The sequence below is a fragment of the Ambystoma mexicanum genome, chromosome 4p (genome assembly GCF_040938575.1).
Source record: "Ambystoma mexicanum isolate Mex_15411 chromosome 4p, UKY_AmexF1_1, whole genome shotgun sequence".
Taxonomy (NCBI): domain Eukaryota; kingdom Metazoa; phylum Chordata; class Amphibia; order Caudata; family Ambystomatidae; genus Ambystoma; species Ambystoma mexicanum.
The window spans coordinates 692,024,884-692,044,747 of record NC_090927.1 but is presented as its reverse complement, the minus strand read 5'-3'; the positions used below and the strand labels follow the sequence as shown (position 1 = coordinate 692,044,747).

The window sequence follows — 19,864 nt, the reverse complement described above, 5'->3', positions numbered from 1 at the left end:
AATCAAGGCTATGCCCACGGGCACAGGCAATAAATGTGCCATCGACCACACTCTAGAAGTAACCACAAGACTGAACTACGTCACACCAATCTCAACAGAAGACTTCACAAAACTAGTGAAGGAAAGCAAAGCTGGATTGCCAGTAGACTCATGCCTACCAGACATCTACAAGATCATCCTCAGTAAAAGACATTTGCAAAATATTTCCACAAACTTATGAACCACTCGCTGGCAAAAGGAACCATTCTTGGGAGCTTAAGCAAGACACATTAAACCACTTCCCAAAGATCCCTCAGGAAACCGGCAGCCCCAACCAACTACCAGCCTTTAAAAAAAAAACACTAGAAAACATACAAATGTATGGCCAAATCCTAGCACATGTGGAAGCCAACCATCTAACTGGAACAGGCACAAGAATCTGAATCAGCCCTACTCTCATCTAGGATGACCTGGACATTAACCCCAAATCCAACACTAATACTAGACCTTTTAGTGGCCTTTGACACAATCAACCATGCAAACCCTTATCAAAAGAATCCATGAAATGGGAATTAGCAAAACCACACTACTATGGATACAGTCCTTCCAGACAAAGAACTGAAATCAACCGACTACCACTTCAGCTCAGCAGTGACCTAGTACACCAACCTGTGGGGTTTGTGACAAATCCTGGGATGCTGTCCCTTCTCCAATGGGGGGAACCGTTCTCCTGTGGCCAGGGCGGTGTAGCCACAGTCCTATAATTGCCTGGGGGGTGGTGCACTGTGGCAGGATCACAAGGAGAGGGAACACCCTCATGATATGCGGGATGGAATCCTAGGAGAGATGCAGTATATTCCTACTCATGTCCCAGCTCTCTCACCCCCCTTACCCTCTCCAGAATACAAGAACCTCTCATATGTCTAGGTATGTGAACAAAGTAGAACTTTGTCCTCCCATAAATACTGACACGAACAGTTCTTACACCATAGAGAAATGTACGGAGATGAAGGAGAAGCAAAGTCTGCAGAAGAGCACCCCGCTGAACCACAGGGAGCAGACCAGCCTATTCAATCTAGCCAAACCCGACTATGCGATAAAGAAAGGAGGACTTCTTACACAGAACAGTCCTCCCGGGATGTGTCACGAGGGAAAGGCACTGTATCTCTATAGCTGTGGGGGAAGGGGAAAAAGTCAGGATGCCCAGGAAGAAGCCAAGAGCTACGGAGCAAGTCCAGCGATGGAAGGGATGGCAGGCTGGTGGACGCAGGCAACAGACAGTCCTAAAGAACGGTTGGTGCTGGGGAGCCGTTGCAGACCAAACAAAGGCTTCGCAGGGACCACAAGTCTCGCGGCTCATGGAGGGACCTGCAAGAAGGCAAACACCCTCGCGAACAGGGAAATTGGTATGCAGAGGGGCAGAAAGTCACTGGGAAGCAGAGAAGGCTGTGGCTCTCAGGCAGGGGAGAAATACCCCAAACCTACTGTCTGGGACCCTGAAAGTAAGACGAAGTGGTGGCAAGCAGAAACGGGGAGAAATATTGAAGAAAGGATCATACACATGTTAATAATTGTAGTGCTTGGCGGACAAGAGAGTCTAGGACGCTCACCCATAACAGAAATACATCAGTTGCTTATCCTCAGTCACAGTACTTAGAGAAAGGTGAAATGGGGCAGGTGTGCAATAGGTAGGTCTAGGCATGAGAGAGCACCTAGAAAGAACTGTTGATATGAGGCGAGTCTGGAACTCACACCCATATGAGAAGGACACTTGTTACTCTGCTTCATAGTCACAGTGCCGGCAAGAAGAGTGAACCCAGTTGGCTGTGCAAAGGAAGAGAAACCTGGGGAAGGGAGGCAGCCCCTGGGATTTGTGGACATTGCGTCAGTGCTAAGGAAGGGAGATATTCTCTTCGCCCTTCAAGAAAGTGTAGAAGAAACCAGGGAAAGGGAACCATTCCCCCAGAGACCTGTGGACATTGTGAGAATTCAAGAGAAGAGAAGCATTCTCTTGGCTGCTGTGGAACTTTGTTTTTGCACCATTTGAAACTTTGAAAACTATGAAAGACGAGCTGAGAAGATCACTCCATTGCACGTTATATTTAGTTGCAAGTATGAGGGCTAGAGTGAGGGTTTTGACACAACAGACTTATCTTTCTTTTTGACATCCTGAGGGACCCATTTGAGATTTCTGTTGAGGCATTAGGGCTACTGAGGTCTTTCCCCAAACCCATTTTTCATTTAGTAAAAGTCTGTAGCAATAAAATGCACACCTGTGCATCGATCTCTCACTACTGCACCCTCCCAGGTTGCAGAAGACTTGTCCCTTTCTACACTATTCATCAACATTTGCAAGATGCCAGTCATGAAACTTATCTAAAGAAATTGACTCACTTGCTACAACTATGCAGAGGAAACAAATCATCTACAAAAATCACCACCACCAGAGAGAGATACCAAATCATTACCAACTTCCTCGCACAAATAAATGGACGGATGAGCAGCAACAGCCATAAACTCAGCCCAGACAAAACAGAAATCATGATCATGCCCAGCAACCCCTTGACTCAACAACACATACCATGCCTACCAAAATGGGAAACGGACCGGAAACCTACGAAGTAGTGACAAATCTGGTTATATTAATGGACAATGACAGAACACTACAACTACAAGTCAAGGCAGTAACGAAGATATGCTTCTTCGATCTACACACAAACAGTCACTACCCTTCCCACACAGAACGATTGCCATCATCTCCCTCGTCATGCCAACAATAGACAATGCCAACAGTATATACCTCAGAGTGCTGGACTACCGTACAAAAAACTGAAACCGATATAGAACACAGTAGCAAGACTACCCAGACTCACTAAGCAAGACAACATCACACCAACACTTCAATATCTACCCTGGCTATCAGTCAAAAAAAGGATTTACTGCAAAACACTCTGCATAACCCACAGAGCAATCCATGGCAAAGGAGCAGCACTCCTGCAAAAAAAAAAAAAGTAACAAAATATCGAAAATGAAATATGTGGCTCAGCCATCTCATACATCAACACAACTTGGCAACTCTCTCCCCAAGGAAACGCACAATAGAATATCTAGCCTTCAGGAAAATACAAGAAACCTGCCTACTTAATTTGCCAACCTAAAAGCCAAAACAAAGTGAAAGAGAAAGAAGCAACCTCAGTACAAAAGTGATAAACAGATTATGGGGTCGCTTGGGCTCCTGGATCAAGTCAATAAAACTGGCCAGGTCCAGAGAAAGAAAACGTAATATCACCAACAACCCAATAAGACATTTGTCTAAATCAAACAATTATGCAACCTCGTATGAAGGATCTCCCCTCTGAACCGTTAATCCTACTAAAACTCTCCATATTCCTGCTAACTCACCACACAATTACCAAATACAAACACCAACACATGACCACCACAACACAAATATAAAAATCGTACAGCAACATTCAAACCTACTCCTAAAATTCACTTAATGCCAACCCTGCGACACAGGGGGACAAAACAGACTCACAAGGAAACACCCACCAACCCATACCACCTAGAAGCAAACCCAACACAGTGACCTGTAGGTAGTTTACGTTTGGAAAAACAGCAAAAGCACCCTTGTGCTCGCCTTCCACTCCCACTAACCAACTCTCCCTACCCCTCTTTTTCAGATCCACCAGTGCACCTGGAGACCACGAAAGTGGCAGTGGTGCATGGTACGCATCACATTAACATTACATTTGTAACCCTTAAGATCCGAATATGGGCTGCAAATTGCATACAATATATACAAACTTACAAAGCATGTTTCAAACATCTTTATTGACGATTCTTGAATTTTTAATAAGTGCAATAAGACTATTTGATATAGATTATAAACAATCTGTGGGAAAGTGCAGTTTTGAATTTTCACAATGCATTTTAAGTAGTTTACAAAGTTACTCATTTTCTGCAATAGTGCTGCATCACTTTTCTTTAAAATATATTTAAAAGAAGGGTAGAACATATAGGAATAATGTGGGCCATTGTGAGTTTGATCAGTGTGACTCATTCAATTGCATCACACTGCAGGTGTGTCACCATTCTGTACAATTTTGCCATTTAAGGGCATGCAACAAAGTTATATTTTTCATCATGTGCCATTCTTGTGAGTCATAAGGCACCAGAATTTATTTAACCACATTCGAAAGTGAAATAGGTCCAAATATAAAAATAAAATCACACTGCCAGTGCTGCCTGCATTTCGCATGCTGCGGTTCAACCATAACAGACAACCTACAAATCTCAGTCGTATTTATGTCAAAATCACATTTCCCAAAATTAGGTTGATGCAGTTGAACTTTTTAGTTCTAGAACATTTTCTACAGAGATAAAGAACACCTTTGATTATCATGGCAAATAAACAGATCAAAATACTACAACATTACAGGCTTTATGCCTTCTTTGCAGGTTATGTAAATGTGGTTTCTGCCTAGCTTCCAAGTACTAGGGAACTAGTGGAACAGTACAGTACATTTTACCAGATCAATACTGACAAATAGAAATGTACCAAAAAGTCAGGAAGGAAAACAAAGTGGTATGATGCGACCCCAGATCAAGGGGAGCCTTTGAATGCCCTTGTGTGTGGTTGCCATCTCCTGCTTCTGAACTGATGATTGTGCGGCATAATTTGCAGTCCTCGCCACAAAAAGCACATGACGATGTGGCTTTCAGAACCTTGGAAGCATACATCCTAGTCACCTTGGTTCCTGTAAAAGAAAACACAATTTTTTAGATGGGCATATCCCATGCAAAAATAAACCATTAATGCCCCAACTGTGAAACTGCATTTTGAAATGCATTCTATGTATGATGGGTTATCATGAGATTAATCCATTCATCAGTCATGCATTCATCTTTGAATTTATCTAGAATAGGCCATGAAAGCACTATAGTTTTGGTCTAAGCTATCATGGTTACATATTTGCCGACAGCCATATGATTTATATGTGCACTTGTTATTTTATACCACATTGTAGCTTAGCTTTTAGGTGCTAGAGAATCTGCCCTGTCTCTGTCCATTTCTGATGGCTTTTGCAGAGTGGGCAGATAATTGTTTTTGCATAGTGTGAAATGTTTTGATAACATTGAGTTTTTGGCAGACAACCAGTTACTCCTTGGCCTACAGAAAGACAGCCTTGGCTGGCTGAATGCAGAGAGGAGGTTTTAGGTGAGTAGGAGAATGCTTTGTTTTGGTTTATGCAAGAAAACAAGACTGCTGTCTCAATGTGAGAATGTTAGCGATAGCTTGCTCTTCTTAGAATGTGGTACAGTCCATGCCATAACAAAATGTCTGCACGCACGAAGTATAGAAGTGCACGTAGGTAGACATGCGGTTTTCTATGAAATGCTTACTGTGTACATACGTAATGAGAGTGTGTCACAGCACCACAATGCTAATGTATAACTCTGGGGTTTCTGCAGGGATGTAATTTCACCAACATTCCAGGGATAGTGGCAGTGACATACGACCCTTGACCCCTGATGACATCACAGGAAGTGATGTCATTTGACCCTACCCCACGTGATATCACGGGAAGTGATGGAACACAACCTTTCACCCGTTGACAAAACAGGAAGTTGCATCACATAGCATTGTATACTACGAAAAATATGGTTACGATATCACTATAATGTGATGTACATTTCATACAAGAATGGATCGCCATATGTATCATTAAGATCAGTGTGCATAGGTCCATATTACCAAATTACTGTGAATGCAAGCAGACGTCCATGACCAAATGATAATGATGTGCTATTATATAGCACTTAGGCTTAAGCACTTTATATAGAAAAAATATACACCCAGTATCACCCAACATGTGTTGGTACTCATTTATCGGCCTTAGAAGGATGAAATGCTGAGTTGAGGTGTTTAAGAACAGACTAAATCAGTGACTCACCCCCTGAAGTGTGCCTGAAATAAACCTTTAATGAGTCTAGTAATTATTGTATAGAATTCCAGAAAGACACATTATTTGGTATTCCTACACTTTCTTATTCAGGGTCAGTGCTGAAAGTGTTCGACTTGTGGCACTCCTGTTCTTATTTTTCTTATTTCTTTTTTTAAGGGGCTAGAACAAGGGAGCCATCCACTCCAGAAGTAAAGACACACATGAGGTCGCAAGGGAGACAAGCAGTCATAAGGGAGACCTTAGAGGTCGCAATTGCGACCTCTGGTGACCCCTAAATGACATCCCAGAGTTTCTGTTCAGTAGATGGCGATGAGAGAGAGTTCAGACGGTAGACTATAGAAGCAGATGGCAGTAGAAGGGAGTAGGAGTGCTGGAGAGCTGCTGTAAAAGAGAGCTAGAGGGAAGGGAGCCGTCTCCTCAGCAGGGTTAGAGAGAGCTGTGTTTTGGGACAGAGAAATGCTGAGCGCTAGTAGGGGTTTTGCTATTTGCTAATGTTAGAGAGAGCATGACTAGAGATGCAGTAGGTTAGGCTCAGCTGGTCTGAGAGTGTTGCTAAAGGAGAAGCCGGGTAGATGCTTGGGGTAGATGCACTTATGCTTAAAGAGTGCTGATTTGCTTGCTTGTATAGTGATTAGTGACGTTCTGCCAGGCAGATGCAAGGCATGAATAAAGATGCAATTTTGCTTTGAAATGACCCGATTTCCTGTGTCTTTTGTGATTCTGCCATTCTTGTTTTATTTTCAAAGCGATATCACAGTGCACACCATTTCTGGTTTCACACCACATGCAAAACTTTGTAAAAGCAGCTGTCATGAACCGTCGGACACGCCCCTTTTGGACTTCCAAGTCCCCCGACGCATCGGGGCTTACACTCTGCTGTACTTCCATCATGGCCTTTAAACACAGAATGCGGTCTACCAGCTTTTACGTCAGACGTAGCACGTTCTATAAAGAAGCCACGCCCTTGCATCCCTGTGCGTCTCAACGCTACTGATTGCTGTGGCTAGACGTGTGCTCTGTAGTTCGCCTTCGCTGAACCCTGTTGCTTCCTGGTTCCTGGACCCTCGCTTCCTCCTGCCATCTTCCCTTCCTCCTTATCCTGTATCCCAGAATCCGTGTACTCGCCTCCGAGTACTCCTCCTTCATTCCTGGACTTCCTGGAGTTTCCCATCGGCCCTGGACGAAGAACGCTGAACGAACGCTGGAACCCAAAGACACGCGTATGAGGTTGTACAAAGCCCGAACCGTACGCAAGACTCCTCCTTCCAAGAAATCCAGCAAGCATCAAACCCAGGTGAGAAAGGGGGAAATCTGTGACAGCAGCTTCAGGAAAGATGCAAAACACACCGTGGGATAAGAACATTAAACAACTTGTGTTCATGAACACTGAGGGTCTCATTTAGAGTTGGGTAGATTTATATAACTAAATACCTTTGGCGGAAGCCACCACCTGTGTAGGTGCAATTTCTAAAAACTATCATGGCATTTACCTTGCTTGGGTGGAGGTGCCCTTTCGGAAATACCATCTTCACCAGTGGTAACCTCCGAATTCATTTTTTTTAAAAAAACTTTTCATCCATTTCCACCCTCCAGTTGAAAGGTGGAAATGGCTCGTGGAGAATAGTGGCCCATACAACTACTGAACATTTCGTTAAAAAGGGACAAAATAACAATTTCTGAAACTTTTATGCATTACATGGTAAGGAGAAGTAGGCATCAGAGATTCTTACCGTAGCACGGCTTAATAAGGACCCATTCTGCCGGCATTTGTTTTACTGTACTAACCTTCAGTTCAGTTATATTTAAAGCAATGTGGGGCTACTTTCAATTTTTTACCTATGGGATGAGGTGAAAACAGGCATACTTAAAGCAGAAAGTCTGCCTGCTATACTGCCGGCAGTAGCATTGTCCTTATTTTACAACTGAAAACGAGGCTCCAAGTGTGTGAGAAACTAGTCTCAAGAGGACAGGAGTGGGGATGTGGTTCAAGACACACGATGCTGTAGCTGTACACCCTTGCGTCCTATGCAAACAGGTAAATCAAAATGCCCCTTTAAATTACCCTGGGTAGAGAAGGCTAAGTGAATAGGCTTAACGCTTCCAGAAGTGCCAGATTCAGCAAGAACAATTGCAGCACATAAAAAAATAAAAAAAAATAGCCAACTTCAGGCCTGTGCAGGCATAGATCAACAATCATTTAGTAAGTACAACTAATCGTTGCAATGAAATGTAGGAACAAATGAGTAATACAGGCTTTACAAAAGAAATCGAACTGCAAAAAGTCTTTGAAATGGAATAAGACGGGGCTACTTAGGCACTTTTCCTCTTCACCAGGGAAAATAACCCATTTTGGCAGACGAAGGTGCGATCCACAGCAGGCACAAATTATAAAGATAAAGTAGTAGACCATGAAAGAACTGTTCCTCAAAACGAGTTTTCTTTTGCAGCAAAGGCAATACATGCAGCAGCAATTATTGTTCTTCCCGAATCTTTACTCACTTTTCTGGAACCCCATCACTTTTATCCATAGACAATGAGTATTCAGGAATCATGTATGTTCGGAAGGTAATTAGGAACAACTTACTTTCATAAAAATATCAGGTCTAGGCAGAACATCAATTCATATTGGACTTTCCAGATCATACAACTGAGATTGGTGCCTGTCCGGTTGGCAGCATGACTGTCTTCGGAGTCTTAGGTGACCATTGTCTTCAAAGCCCAGACAAGGCGGGCACAGGTTGGAACAATATTTTCACAGAAGTTGCTACAGGTGTCAACTTCCTTGGGGAGGGAAAAGAACCAGAAACCGACTTGCAATATTGCAACTCATGCTTAACTTGCCCTTTTGTATGTCTATTGAAAGTGGGTGGTGGCTCCATGCGAAGCAAGATTCCCATTAGTCACATAGGGCCTTTAAAATACCGGTATTGGGCCCATATGTTGCCATGCCTAAGGGTATGAACTTTCAAACCCTTTTAGGACAATCCTCCATGTCAAGCTAGGAGAGGTTGACATGCCTTAGTCCCTGTGGAATTGGAAGCCGATGCCAGAGTAATACTCCATGCTTACTTACACGAAATCAAGCAACGTTCCACCTTGTTGTTGGAGCGATAAGACTCTTCTCTTACTTCGAGACCAAGTGGAAGGAGCACTTAACAGTGCACTCATGTTATTCCAAAGATCCTCTAGTCAAAAAGAATTGAGAATTGGCTAGTTCCAGTTTCTTCAGTGTGATGAGCAGGCACGATTCCTGAAGGCCGAAAGAACATCGGGGGTGGGGGCAGTAAATTTAACAGTTGATTTAACAAGCTATGTAAATTATAGTATACTTATTACATAAAAAGATTGCCATTTGGCAGCATTGTCCAAAAGTTCACAAAACCAGAACTGTGTGTAGCCTAAATGAATTTGTTCAGCCCATCCAAGGATAGAACACATTCTTGCAATCCCAGCTGCATCCCTCTCAAAGTCTCATCTCCCACCAATCCTGGAATGAGGTCATTTCCATATATACCAATCACATATGTCATGCCTTTTATCCAGGGTTCATTTAGAATCAAACTTCATAATTCTTTGGCACTATCCCCATATATCATAATGGTTGCGTTATAGACCACCTGGTAGAGAATCTTATTATTGCCCACTTTAACAGACTGACAGCAAGTAATACTGCATTTTAGGCAGGAATTTTAATGTCTGGGCAGATGTGAGGAAGATATAATGGCAACCAATCTATTGCAGTCCTATCCGGGACTGCAAATAATTCAGGTATACACGCATGTTTTAGGTCCTACATAATACAGATAATTATATAGGTCAGGATCCCAGTTTGCTCCAACCATTCCTTACTGGTATTCTCGCTTACTCCCAGAAAAACATTGGCAACTCAGAACCCTGCTTCTATAGACATCTTGTGCTGACAATTAGTAGCTGTCGGGTAGTTTCGAAGGAAGGGTGATCCAAAGAAGGCTGGTTGTTACCGGTTTGATTTTGTATGAATAAGGTGAACGTTTGTGGCAATGTCCATCTAAGGAAAAGCTTTTGTCAAGCTCACTCAGCTTCTCACTTCAACAGCAAAGCAAACAAGTTGTCAGGAAATGGAGCAAGAAATAGGACCTCCTCACTGAATAACTCCAAGAACCACAGTGTCAGTTTATCAAAGCCATTTAGAATGCAAAATGTGCTTCCTCTGTCTAGACTTGAATGTAATTTTTTTAGGTAACTTAAAGGTTTCTACTCGCTGAAGGGGGTAGTTTCTTCTCCTGGATTTGCCTTATGTCATGAACTGTCTAATTTCTATGCCCCCCCTCCCCTAAAAAGAAATAGAAAGAAAAGTATCTGTACGATTGTCTCACTCGATAATCCCCCAAATGCATTATCTGCTTATATCAGCTGTGATTCTATCCTCCCACACATGCTCCCTATATTTGAAAGTTGTGGCCTACTCCTTTAAAAAATTAAAACATACTGCAGTACCAAATGACATGATCGTGGATTGGACCTTGAATGCCTGAACAATAATTGGATCCCTTTATTAAAAGCATGTGTAAAGGCGCGCTACAGGGTGGTGTGGTGCCATACCCCATGGAAAGAACTTTGAAGAGACCATTGTTGAAAAAACCTACACTGGACCCGATCCAATGCAACTATCGCCAGATTACCACTCGCTCCCTCTTCTTGCAGATGTCCTGGAGTCAGATTGTGAGACAGACCTAGGATCATTTTGAAAACTTCAATCTATACCCTTTACAATCTTGATTCAGACCTAGCCATGGGACAGAATCTGCCCTGGTGGATGTTTGAGGATACCCCGATATACCTGCCTGTTGATGGGGAGCTTGGAGTAATTTCAAACTTCCTTGAGGTGGTACCTGGTTGAATAAAAGTCAACTACTTGCAGTTAAAGGCCAGTGGGACAGATATACTTTGGCAGGTGTGGGCTCCAGTACATCCCCTTCAAATGAGCACTAGCTTACGTTTTTTACAGTTCATACTATGGCAAGGACGGTAGAAAAACATTTAGGAATCCTTTTAAACTCTGAAAGGACTGCCAGACCAGATTCAGGTAACAGTAGGCAGTCCTATCAGTTTATTAATTGCATTGCCAATTTTGACACCATATTCTTAAATCTGATCACAAGTGTTGCGTCCCCAACAGCAGCCCTGACTCCTGATTGGACTTATGTAATGTTATATGGATGATTACCAATGGACTGCATGGGAGGACTTGTCCTCAACTTTACGGACTCTACCACCTGCTGTTTTAATCTGAATGGACCGCTTTCTTGAAGCATGGATCATTCCAGTAAACTACTGGCTCGAATCAAGAAAACTGCCCTCCATTCTCTCCAGTAGCACTAGAGCGTAATCAAATGCCAAGATCCATGCAGCATGTGGCCTTAGGGTGTCCTGCAATCTCTTTTGCACGCATCTGAAGTGGGCTCTTTATGAAGGGCCCCTGGTGACATCAACCCTAATTCTGATCCATACTGCCTGCAGTTTCTCAGTGGGTAACTGGCTCTACCAAATCCCTTGCACAACTGCTAAAACAACCTTGGTCCATAGTACACGCTATCCAGACCCTGAAAGACATCAGATAGTAAGGCCACACAACTTTCATTAAGGTGCCTCCTCTTAACCAACTAAAGATCTTAACGTGTAGAGGTCTGCACTAAATCAGAACATTCAACATACCGATATTGAGCGTTTGATTCTGGTTGGTATGATATTATCTTAAGTATGATGCAATTTGCACAACAAATTGTAGATTAGAGACAGTACTTGTATCATGTGTATGCATTTTAAAGTGTATGGTATATAAACAGCCGCTCTGTAGGGTAATGCAGTAGGGATCCAAGCTACTATCCCCAATATTAATGAAACGACTAAACAAGATATACACTGCTTGTGTACCCGCTCTTCATTTGCGTTAAGATAAGGCAGTTTAGCACACAAACACTACAATAAGCTCTTAAACATTCCTTGGTTTTATTTTGTTCGGACACATTTCATCTGCAAAACAAAATCTCTCAAATCATTTTCCAGTTAAACAGATTTCTTTTGTACAGGACTATTCAATTCCAGTGAGCAATAGAATTTTGTTCACATTCTTTTTCGTATCACAGATGCAAACTTAAAGTACAAATGTAACCGTTATTTCTACAACACAGCACTTTCATTTGCCTTATTTTCTGCACCCAGTACTTTAAAATGCAAATTAGACAATACGATCACATGCAAGATTGATAATTTCAGCTATGGGGCACTTCTCGTGCATTATAAATGCCTTTTCCACTCATTATTGATTTTACTTTATTTCCTTTCTCAACACAGGTTGCACAACTTTCAGGTGCATTTTCAAAAGCATTCATATTTTTGAAGTATTAATGCCTGAAATCGCTTAATTTTACCAATTATTTATATATAAAAACGTATTTAAATGTATTTTCTGCTGACATATGCGACTATTACAATACGTTTTTCTTATTGACTCGAGTGAATTTAAAATTGTATTACAATCGAGGCTAGCTCCTGGGAGTGGAGTGAAGTAAACCAGATAATAGGTTATGCAAGTATTACTTGGAATAAATGACTGCCCCACAGAGGTATATGAACATATATGGTACATCTTGTAAACGGCAGGTTAGGTATGAATGCACATTACAGTTCTGGCTTAGAAATGGTCAAGTGATAGGGAGGTGCTTTACAAGGTCTTTCTGCTGTCCGATAGGGTCAGCTTTAAAGTCCAAGGCCTGGTGCTAGGCAGTCCCTAACGGTATGTGTATTACCCAACGTTAAAGATGGGGCCAATGTTCATGATCTGACCTTGCGGCAGGACTTCAGACTCCATCCAGAAGTCAATTTAGGTGGTGGGAACCTCATGGACCAGTATCTTTGGAAATCTGACTGTCGACAGGCAATATGTGGATTCCAGTGGAGGTGGAAGGTCAACAGTAGTGTATTGGTTTATATGTTTTCGTAGGTTCCAGTGTAGCTGAAGAGCAGGAGAGTTGGAGTCACCAAGGATGATGGTATGCAGAAGAGAACTGCTGCTGCATCTGGGGTAAGGTGCAGCGGTCCAATGTGTTGGCAGATAAAGTATGCAAAATGGGTGGGAAGTACTAGTTACTCTTATGAAAAAAGGCATCTATTGGCTAACAGTGGTAATTTGGAAAAGAAATCTAGGATTACTGCAATCTCTTCCTATAAATAATGTCTGTCTTGAATTAGGACTACAGTCAATAAATGTATTCTATCATGAGTTACAAGAAACTGATGTTTAATAAAATAATTGGCCCTCCATAAAATAGTTTACAAAAGTCCTCAATCCTTTTTTGGAGGGTCTCTAAGAATCCCTTAACAAAAGTCACAAACAATTGTTTGGAAATCCTCAAGAACATCGATTCAAATGTGCAAACCCTAATTAACAAACATAAGGTAAAAATAAAAAAATATACTGGTGTATCCAGCTTGACTCCATCTCCAGGTATAAACTGCTCAACGATTATGCCTTTTTGCTTAGATAATAAGATGGGCTTACACTTTATATCCAATGAGTTCCAGACCAAAAATGCCAGGCTATTTTTAGGAGTCTTAGACTCAATAGCCTGTGCTCAATGGAAACCTTGGGTCCCAGAAGAGGGCCAACCACCATCGAACAGGGTTGATGTAAAATTTCAGGCATTCTTGAAACGAAGTGCCATCTGCGTAGTTACAGACATCTTCAATGTGATTTGGATATTATTCAAGGTTCATACATAGTACAATAATTACAATGCTAAAGGTACATCGGTAATCTACTAAATTCAAACTCTACTAAATACAAACATTAGTAATTCACTATTTACAACATATCCAGAATAAGGCACAGTTTCTTGTCTAAGGAGTTACTTGTCTAGCTTTGATTAAACAGCCAGGTTTTTAGGAATGTTTTTGAAGCACTGGAATGATTCTACATTTTTGATACTTAATGGTCAGGGCATTACAGTGTTCTGGCAATGACTGAAGCTACTTCCGCCAGCTCTGGAGCTTTTAAAGTGGGGGACAGCTTGCAGCAAGTTTTCGTTTGATCTAAGCATTCTGTTTGAAGTTTTTTCTTTAATGAACTGTTTATGTAGACAGGGGATTTCCTGGCCAGACCTTTGTGTGTGATGCACAGAGCATTAAAAATGATTCTAGATTTGGTAGGTAGCCAGTGGTTTTCTCTTCTGATATTTGAAATGAGGTCTGATTATCTTATTCCTAGAGCAGCTTGTAGGGCTTTATTTTGCGCGAGTTGAAGTTTGTCTAGGTTGGCCTTGGATGTCCCTAGTAGGATTACATTACAGTAGTACAACTTAGAAAGTATCAGAGCCCTGGCTAGGGTGATGCAGTTGGTAGGTGAGAGGAACTGGCGACTAAGGGCAATTGACTTAGATGTATAAGAGGTAGATGAGGATAAGGCATGCACATATTTCGTCATGGTGAGGTTAGCATCCAAGTATACTCCTAAGGTTTTGTATGGGAGGATTGGTCCAAGAGACCCCCCCTCCCCTGCATCCTCTCCCCCGGTGAAGTCCATGGCTCGTCAGGGGTCCCCCCTGCCACCAGGGCCCAGGTGGTGGGTGGGGCGGCTGGCTGAAGACATTGACCAAACCTGCTCAATTTAGTTAGGCCATGGAAACCATTTTGTGAAATAAAGATGGTTTGAGCCCTGTGTACCGCAGTGCAGCCCCCACCCTTGGAGAGTTTCAATTATCCCTGTGGCCGCAGCCCTCTGGCAGATCCGCTGAGAGCCCGTTCCCACGAACAGACGGACATGAGCTAGTGTTAGATACCAACACTAACAGTTCACCTTCCGCAGTGTATCTCTGTTTCCAGTATGACCTGGCCAGCAGGGCCGGGGTGGAAAAGAACTGTAAAATGGTCCCCTGACAAAAAGCAGAGTCCCCAAATGCTAACGAGCAAACCACCTGTGATGAAACTTTCCTCTTCACGACCTCTTTGATTAAAAACCTGTAACCTCCATACAAATGGCAGAATGTGTGCTTATAAGACATTAGGGATGAAGCGCCCACATCCCTGTAGCTACGCGCAAATAGTAAAAGTGTCCCGGGGGGTTTAGTGTTATGTGCTTCATCACGAAGACTGCACCCCACGGTCCCGCGCCATAACTGAACTAATGCTGCTAGAGTGCAAAGGAAGACAAATGCAACCATATTGAGAGCTCATGTAAGGGGTGCATGAATAGGCACCATATGTAGGTCGAAGCTCACTATGCGTCACTGCCGTCAGCCTTGTTGACGGTTTTGTTCCTGCGTGCTCCACCAACCTTACTACTACCTCACTTACCACACATGTACAGAAATGTAACAGAATGTTGTGGGTGTTAAATACTTAGCGTATAGATAACATGTGTTAAATGGCCATGTGAAAGGCACTAATAATGTCCAAACATAAGCTTTGAAAAGACTCAGAGTATTGTATATTATGTGAATGTTTATGTCTCTTCCACCTAAATCTGCAACACACGAGGAAAATACCTTTGTGAGCACATGCAAGGCCATTCCCCCTTCCTCCCAGTGAAGCTTGCCAGACGAAAAAGCAGAGGCCTGTGCTGCTCTGCTCCACCTCCCCCAATTCGGCTGGAGCCGCTTCAAACATTCACATTCGCCCGCAGCACCCAAGGCCACGGCCTGCCACCTGAATCATTTACAACCCAGCAGTAAACCCCTGCCTTAAAACACAGATCCCAAGGCGCCCTTTCTTAGGCTCCACGACCCACCGGCTCACCTTAGGTTAATGGCCCCTGTAAAATTAGGACACTCAATATTATGGCAACACCACAGGAACACATCCATAATGACTTCTAACGAGACATGATAACACGGACCGCCTGTCCCATGCCCTGAGACCCAACCTTGCGACCTAGGATACCCGGTCAACAGGACGATGGTAACCATGTATTGATGAATCGCCAACAGACCCCACTCTAGGTGCATTCCTCCTGTGTTGCATTAACCTGTAGAATAACCTATTGGAAGATTTACCAGGGAAGATAATATTGCAATGTTGAATGACTGCAGTGTGCGTGGCCCTAGGGCAAAAAGCCAGGAAAGACATTCATCACTGACACGGGCCACGGCTTGCACAACACCACCGTCCGGATGAGCCCAGTTGACCTGCCAGGCCCAGCCCAACCCACGAGGGTAACCAGTGACGTCCTCCAGCCACGGCAAACCACATCGCAGCAGCACCTATAGCTAGTCGTCGCCACCCAATCCCCACGAACTTGTGCCCCCTATAGCATGTAGGTTCTTATGACGCTTTTTGTAAATATATACGCCTGTCTTTGCTATTGTGAGGCAGAGCGCTCTCTGAGTTTGCAGAGTTCTTTGCATGCCCTATTCTGATTGATAAACTCCCATTTAAGCTCACCCGCACTTTGTCCTGGCCTTATTCCCATCCTGGGAGAGTCCATTATTGTCTCTCATTGTGGGGAGGATCGTGCTATCTCGGGGACGCTCGCCTTCAGTTTTTACTTGTTTAGAGGTAGGAATCAAGAAACCATCGATGTTGATGGATGTGTAGTCTGTGTATAGGGAATTGATTTTAGATTGAGAGCCCACAATGAGAATTTTGGTTTTCTCATCGTTAAGACATAAGCTGTTTAGAGCCATCCAGTTTTGTATTATTCCGTATATTTTATTTGTCATAGTGTCTTGGTCCTAGTTTCCTGTGATTTGGATGAGGATCTGGGCATCATCTGCAAAGTTGGTGTAGATAACACCCAGAGCATCCAAGGCAGAAAAAAGGAGGTTACTGTATGCCTTGTACAGAGTGGGTGAGGGGCATGATCGTTGGGGGAACCCCCGATTGGTACTGGGGTGGGATCAGCTGCCTCTTTACCAATGGACACTCTTGATGTGGGATCTGCTAGAAAGGATTTCACCCACAGAGTGCCTTCTTTGGAGAAGCTGAAGTCATTGGCTAATGTTGCACAGAGTTTATCATGGTCCACCAGATCGAATCCTGCTGAGAGATCTAACAGTAGCAGTATGCATAGTTTGCCAGTGTCCCTAATGGTGTCCATCTGGATTTTCAAATCCAGGAGTGCCGTTTCAGTGCTACAATGAGGCCTGAAGCCAGATTGTCTAGCACCTAAGAGTTAGTTTTGCTCTAGATGGTTTTGGATTTGGGTGTATGCTATTTTATCTATGATCTTGCGAAGGAATGGTACCGTGGTTATTGGTCGATAGTTTGTGGGTATTGTGGGTTCCAGCAAGGTTTTTTTTTATTTTTTTAGAAGAGGTCATCCAGGCTGCTTTTATACTAGCTGGTACTAAGTTTTGAATGAAGCATTCACGAAGTTGGTTATAATAGGCATGAGGGTAGGGGCGCATAGTTTGAATAGGCGTGCTGGGAAGTTGTCCCCTTTGCAGTTAGAAGCTTTGAGTTTAGAGATGGTGTCTAACACTAGGTCTTGGGTAACTGGGGAAAATTGGAACAGGGTGTTTATATGTCAGGTCATGCTGTTGAGAGTGGGTGCCGTCATGTTTTTTTTCAGCTAGGATTTTTCTTTTAGTGATGATTTTCTTTTGTAGTAGTTCTATTTTGGATGTTAAGGCAGTTTGGATGGTGGTAGATCATTCTTTGCTAGTTTTGATCGGTATGGTGACTGGGGTGGGATTCTCGAGTTCTCGGATGTTCCTTAGAATTGGAGGCGGCATTATTAATGCGTGTGTTGTAGGCATTGGTTTTATGTGTGATGATAGCTGCTTTATAGATTGTTAGCTTCCCTAAAAGCATTCTCTGAGTCTCCCGTGTGGGATTTTTTGTGGATGTGTTCAAGGGCTCTTTTTGTCCGCCGGAGTGCCACTAGTTCTTTATTGAACCAAAAACTTGAGAGGGCATCATTTATTAGTGGTGGCAAGTTCTCAGCTGTGAGTTTACGGGTGTTTCTAGTTTCAAACGATTACATTTTCCTGTTCTTGGGGGCACTGGACTCCTTGGTAAGAATAGTGAAGTTAATGCAGAAATGATCTGTCCAGTCAAGGGGTGTGATAGAATCAATGGAAACTTGGGCATTAAGTGTAAGTAGCCCATCAAGTGTTCTTCCCTTAATATGGGTGGTCTCTTCACTAATTGCATAAAATTCATGTCTTGTAATCTAGTAATGAGGGTTTCCACAATATGATCCGGATTGTCATTGAAACCTAAGTTGATATCCCCTAAAATGATGCATCTGGTGTTAGGTTTGTTATGAGGCGCTAGTAAAAGCAGGATGTCTAGGTCTGGGTGGGAGTTGCTGTTAGATCATCTGTAGATAATCAGTAGGTTCATAGTTGTTTTGGGGTTGGGTCTGAATTTAGCTAAGATCTTCTAGGGGGCCGGTTCTAATTGGCATGGTGGTCTTGGCTATTATGGCCCAGCCACCTCCTTGTCCATTGGCTCTATCCGACCTGAATATGTTATAATCTGGTGGGATCACTAAAGCTAGTAGTGGTCCAGATGCTGGGTGTAACCACGTTTGTGATAACTAGTAGGTCCTGATGTTGTTCCAAGATAAGGTCATGGATCTCAATGGCATGGGCTCCAAGTGAGCGGGCATTGATGAGAGCTCCAATAATTTTAGCTGGTGTTTCGATAGGGGGTACTGTGTTGATGGGGGGGGGGGGACCTGTATTCCTGGGGTGCTTTGGCATGGTTCTGTTGCAATTAAAGATGGAGTCTTATAGAATTTGCCATTATGTGCAGGGCTATGTTTTGGCTGTAATGATTAGAGAATGATATCTTATCCATTAGTTCGGATCTGTTCGTGCGAGATCTTAGGCGCTTTAATCTGGTGATGCCAGCGACAGGATGCAAAGCGATAGTATCCTGACTGATGGGCGTATGTGTGATAGTGGTTGTTGGTGTTTTAGACTTGGTCTCCCTATTGTTGGTAAGCATAGTTGTGCTAATTTTGTTGCTATGTCCCTGAATGAGTGGGCATGGAGAGGTAGAGGGAAGAATGGGGTGGGGCAGGGGATGGGGTGGTGTCTAAAGCAGCCCCTCCTAGCTAGGCCATTACCCTGAGGGAGAACGTTTCCTGTACAGGGAACAGATTGTGCTACAATGCAGAATGGAAACATGATGGCTAATAAAAATCTTAACATGTCTGTATAATCTTGTCTGCTCACAACATGTAATAAGCGGAGGAGCTCAGTACACAGTGCTCCTAACTGTTAATTGATGTACAGTTCGATATGTAGACAAGCTATTTTAGTAAAAGTTTACTATTATGCATGCAATCATACATTGTTCGCCAGTAATACGGTGCAGTAGATTTGGCGCAGCCATTTGAATCAGATTAAATGGTGTGCTTAGATAAACAGGTGGTAATATTTCGTAATAGTTCACCATTAGCCATATAAACATAGAATATTAGCCACAGTTACGGTGCAGTATTTTTAGCGCAATCTTATGTATAAGAAATAGTTCAGTGCGATGAAGGAGGATTTAGTTTAGCACATTGTGATAGTCTGGTCTATCTCAGTCCGTGATGGGGAAGGGTATACAACCTGAAATACAGCGTGGGTCGATGCAATATTAAACTCTGTCATCACTATGGGTTGAGTCTGGCGCAGTGTCGAGCGTAATGGGAGCTGCAGATGGCTGGAAGGATAAGTCAGTGGCGGCACGCTAGACAAGTATGTATGCCGTATTAATGAAACCTCTAGGATTACTTCGTGTTTAATAATATCACACTTGCTAATAGAGTGGAGAGTACATTAGGTCAGTAGCCATGGGTACGGTGGTCTCGTTTCCGTCCGGTAAAACAGCAGTATTTAATAATGCAATTTAAAGGTGTTAGGCAGTATCACTTAAGAGGCATTCGCTATAGGCAAACATAAAAGACAGGGTTGTCGTGAGTAACATACAGTTCTGCTACAGCA

At 43.0% G+C, this 19,864-nt stretch overlaps 1 protein-coding gene across 1 annotated transcript in view; it reads right to left on the bottom strand.

The window, feature by feature from the left end:
* Positions 1-3,794: 3,794 nt before the first annotated feature.
* LOC138453422 (CD109 antigen-like) overlaps positions 3,795-19,864 on the bottom strand; it is an 812,557-nt gene continuing 796,487 nt past the window's right edge. Inside the window, exon 32 of the mRNA XM_069606255.1 lies at positions 3,795-4,739. Within this exon, the coding sequence (XP_069462356.1) occupies positions 4,516-4,739 (224 nt within the window). The 3' untranslated portion in view covers positions 3,795-4,515. The remainder of the gene's footprint in view (positions 4,740-19,864) is intronic.